This window comes from Leuciscus leuciscus (assembly GCF_965113295.1).
Source record: "Leuciscus leuciscus genome assembly, chromosome: 14".
NCBI lineage: Eukaryota > Metazoa > Chordata > Actinopteri > Cypriniformes > Leuciscidae > Leuciscus > Leuciscus leuciscus.
The window spans coordinates 491,918-496,917 of NC_138738.1; the positions used below are offsets into that span (position 1 = coordinate 491,918).

Genomic DNA, 5,000 nt, shown 5'->3' on the forward strand with positions numbered 1-5,000 from the left:
ATCATATCAAGCGCAGAAATATTCTAGATAGCGCATAAAAATACAGATTTAATATAAACCGATACGATTTGCACATTCGAGCAGCTAATATATATATATCGACCTATTTATCAAAATAAAAACACTTTCGAAGGAGCGCTTGCTTTTGCTCTGATGCCAGACAGAAATGTGTGTTTTGGTTTTCTTTTGTTTGTTTGTCTGCTTATAATGCTCTTCAACTGTATATGCTCATATTAATACTCTTTCTTGCACATGACTCTCATAACACCTTATGGAAGACTATTTCTGCCACATAAGAAAATAATCCTGCTTTTGTAAATCGTAATTATGACATAAAAAGTCAATATTGTGACATAAAAGCTGAACTTTTGACATAGAAATTTTGTCATCATGATGATTGTATGTAATAATTTAAACTTTTGTGTAATTAGTTTGACTTTTGTCAATTATAACATAAATTAAAATTACGACTTAATTTACCTTTTAATCTCTTAATTATGACATAAAGTATGACATTTCATGTCATAATCAAGATTTTCCCTATTTTGTCTTGTGTGGCAGGAACGGGTTTCATACATCAGTGGCTGAATTATAAATCCCTCATGAAATCAAAACTTCTGCTCTTCATCCTCTGAGTTCTGAGCGTCAGACTCATGACATCACACACAGACTCATGACATCACACACACACGACATCACACACACATACACAACATCACACACACACACAGACTCATGACATCACACACACAGACTCATGACATCACACAGACTCATGACATCACACACACAGACTCATGACATCACACAGACTCATGACATCACACACACAGACTCATGACATCACACACAGACACACACGACATCACACAGACAGACTCATGACATCACACACACACACGACATCACACAGACAGATTCATGACATCACACACAGACTCATGAATATGAGATGTCATGAGTTCAGTGATAATAATAAAGTGTTCAGTGTTGATCAGTGTTCGCAACACTAGAGTCAGGGTTTGATTCCCAGTGAATGAACCAATAAAAACCCTGAATGCAATGTGGATAAAAGTGTGTTAAAACAATGATCTCTCTTCCTGAAATCACCAGAAAGATAGAGATGATCCATGTTACGTGAATTATGAAGGTTATAGCGCTGAATATGAGCTGTAAATCCACTTCTGTGATCAGTCTGTCATTACATCTGAGCTTGCAGAAGATCTTCTTCTTGAAGCCGAGTTTTCTCGTTAGTTAAACACAAACTACTGCGTCTGATCTCCAGCTTCACTGGGACGTCGAGCGCTGAATGACAGAACAATGTGTTTTTTCCATCTAATCACTATTTCAGAATGTGATTCGTCTTTCATGCTTACGAGGCTAATTAATTAGAAGAAAGTTAATGCACTTATACAGTCAGGAAACTGTGTTTATATGTATGTGGAGCAGGACCTGTTGTGTGTATATATTGTGTATATTAATAATTTCCTGTCTGACGAACGTACAGCTGCTGTCACGTGACGCACTGCAAACCCAAGGGGCGGAGCTTGATGTCCAAGAGACGCTAGACGGACCAACCACACCCATAACCCAACATAACTCCACCCACTCTGTCCAGAGAGGCGGAGCTGGACATCATTGGCTCTGCAGTGAATGAACCAATCACAGTCGAGAGCTGAATGAGCATTTATTGAAATCTTCAGACTTTTTGGAAAACTTAAATAAAAATTTTCAGACTTTCATCTAAACAAACACAATAAAATCATTTTAATTTTTAATAGAATTATTTTAATAGAATTAACAATTTAAAAAACAGTTCAGTATGTAAACCGGTGCATCAAACCTATAATTGAAGAGACTGAGTGATAAAAAAATCAGGAAACACATTATTTTGTCATTTGTTGCTACAACAATCCTATATTATATCATGGACATGATTGGGTCTGTCAGGAAAGAAAAGGACAAGACGTTCTCCACATCAGCTCTGATTGTCCACCTCAGCTTTATTACGTTTCAGACTGAAACCTCTTCAGAATATTAAACACATCTTTCCTCCTCTAATGCGAAACGTCACCAATAACACAAACTGAAGCGCTTCTTACCTTCACACATTTATTCCAAAACAACAACAGAAACACTTACACCACACTGGTTTGTCTCTTTTATACATAAACTTCAATACATTTATATTCATAAAAACGATAAAGCAATTAAACGCCACAAGCTTATATAACTATTCATTTAATGCAAAGAAAATAACATTATAATAATTCTCATCATCAGGAGAAATATTGACAACCGATAATCTCATATGTACGTTTCTAAAATATATTTCTATATAAAGTGCAGGAGGAAATGTGAATCTGTGTGTGTAAAGTATTGCTTGAGAACTAATGAAGCGTTTCCATCATCAACAGAAACGAGCGACGCGATCACATGACTCAGTCTGACGCCGTGAACTCAGAGCCAATCACGTGTCGGATCAGAAACAACTCGTACTGATCCTCACGCTGATTTCCTCCAGCGACTGCGATAAAAACTACAAAACACAAGAGCTCATCATCATCATCATCATCATGGTTTGAAATTTACTTTTTCACTCACCGGCCAATCAGAACTTCTACTGGACAAAGAAAAAAAACAAATGAAATGAACAGGATGAACTACGTCACAGCACATATATAAATATATATATATATATATATAAAATAAAATTTGGATTTCATACATTAATTTCCTTTCAAACAAAATCCTGTCATCTCCTCTTCCTCTTTCTTCCTCATCACCACACGTGTTTTATGTGGACGGATCGACACAGGACAGAGAACATCAGAACATGTGGATTTTGGGAAATAATGTGTTTTCTGTTCACCGAATGCTTTTTAATCTCCGCTATTGCTTCAATGCAAATGAACGAGCGCGGCGTTATGTGTAGTGTAGTGATGCGTGTGTGTTGAAGTACGCAGATATGAGCAGATTCTGAGCGATACGCTGTATTTAATATATCATGAGGACTCACGAGTATCTGCGCTAACTTCTTCTTTACACGAACTTCCCCAGCAGAGTGAGTAAACGTAAAAACACGCCACACTGGCTCGTGATTTGACAGCGTTTCCCGCCACATTTCAAACCCTGATCATCATCATCATCATCATCAGAGCTTTAAGATCAGGAAATGTCCACTGGACTGACCAACCCTCGGGGAAACGAGCACTAGATTCAGATTAACGGTTCGCAGTGTTTTCTGATGTCCAGTATGAGAGAGAAGAAGCCGGACACGTGATCAGAACCGACGAGCTGAGACTTCATCAGGTAAAGGAGCTTGAAGATCCCGGATCGCTTTTCCCGCCTTCATCCTCCACAAGCTGACCACACGTACATTTACACACACACATGTACAGTGAGTTCAACATCTCAGTTCCTAAACGATTGGTCAGTTGTCATTAATGTCAGACTGTACGACAGTCAAAAACTGTACGAGTTTTCCATCATCCATCAGTGACGCGTGCAGAGCTGTGAGCCGCGTTACACACGCGATTGAAGCGGCGGCTACGAAGAAATCTCTGACGTTACTTTTGGTCTCGGCTTGTCTTGAAAAACGAAGATGATTTGACGGTGGTCGTAGGAGAATCACTGCAGGACTGAGTCAGATCGTCTGACACGGTAAGATTTGATCGCAACGGTCATTAATCGGCTGGCGGTGAACATGACAAACTAACGATCGAAGACTTCAGATCTTAGCCTAGGATCAGAGGAATCTTTTAGGATTTGCAAAATTTGTCTCAGACGGCCAAATCCTGACCAAAAAGGCTGCGATTATTTTATGTGCAGCGTGTCAGTGAAGTACGGCTCTGTGATCGGTAGTAAATGCTCCATCTGAACACTAGAGGGCGTCTCACACACCCACACACCCACCCCGCCGCTGAAGTATGATAACACGCATCATTCCAGGAAACCCCTGTGAGCATCACACTCTCTATATCTGAATAAACAGAAGATTGAACCGCTTTGATTAAACATGACTAATAAACACACAACTGCCTTATTCTGTGTGAGAAGCTCATCATCTCCCAGAAGGAGGAGCTCAGCTGTCCTCATGAAGTGAGTTTGGAGGAAAAGCATGTTATTAAATGTTGTCTTTTGTTAGACTAGAGGTTCATAAACGCTTCCCATGTCTGGAAAGATGTTTGACGAGTGTTGCTTTTTCAGATGCACGTTATAAGCGACTCAAACTCTGCGTTTACTGAGCCGTACGTCACTGACAAGCTGCACATAACTAATAATCACAGCCTTCGCCGGTTACATGGAAGTCGTGCAGCGCTAGCGTGTCTCCGGCTACCAGGTGGGCATCATGTCGGGGAACCAGACCCGGCCCAGGTGTTTGGACACCTCCCAGTGGATGTCGTCCAGCCCGTACTGGTTGTCGGGCATCAGAACCTCCTCCATGATGGAGAGCTGCGAGAGCCGTTTGCCACACATCTTCGTGAACTCCACGAACGCACTGCAGGAGACCTCACACTCGCCCAGGCCGATGGCCGACAGGTGTTTGCAGCGCTCAGCGATGCGGATCAGCTCCTCGTCGAGCGGGCGCAGGCCGTTAGCACACACCACCAGCTCCACTAGCCGGGGGCACGTTAGCCCCACGCGGCCCAGAACCTCCTTACTGACCGAACGGCCGAAGTACAGGTGTGTCACGGGCACCTCGTCGCGGAAGAACGGCCCGAACTCGTTCTCATACAGGAAGAAGTACATGACGAGGTTGAACTGGGGCGAGTGGCGCACCATGGCGTCCCAGCTGCTCTTCTTGATGGAGTGGAAGGTCTGGCCCGGGGTCTCGCTCACCACGTCGATGCGCAGGTGCTCCAGGTGAACGTGACGCTCCGACGACAGCGCTAGCAGAAGCTCGTCGCTCAACAGGTGGTAGTTTAGCGCTAGCTCGCGCAGACCGTGACACTGATCCGCCACACACAGGATTCCTGCGGAGAAAACACGCTCCGTTA

At 42.5% G+C, this 5,000-nt stretch overlaps 1 protein-coding gene across 2 annotated transcripts in view; it reads right to left on the reverse strand.

Annotated features, from left to right (window-relative positions):
• Nucleotides 1-1,886: 1,886 nt before the first annotated feature.
• The window catches only part of fbxl3b (F-box and leucine-rich repeat protein 3b), a 24,250-nt gene continuing 21,136 nt past the window's right edge, over nucleotides 1,887-5,000 (reverse strand). The window contains exons 5-6 of one of the 2 annotated variants that reach the window (XR_014211499.1): nucleotides 3,184-4,976; nucleotides 1,887-2,991 (exon numbers count right to left, since the gene is read on the reverse strand). Coding sequence is in view for 1 of the 2 variants with exons in the window: in XM_082189583.1 (XP_082045709.1) it covers nucleotides 4,336-4,976 (641 nt within the window). In the remaining variant the exon portion in view is untranslated. Of the gene's footprint in view, nucleotides 4,977-5,000 lie in introns of both variants that reach the window. The other variant, XM_082189583.1, reaches the window with a different exon arrangement.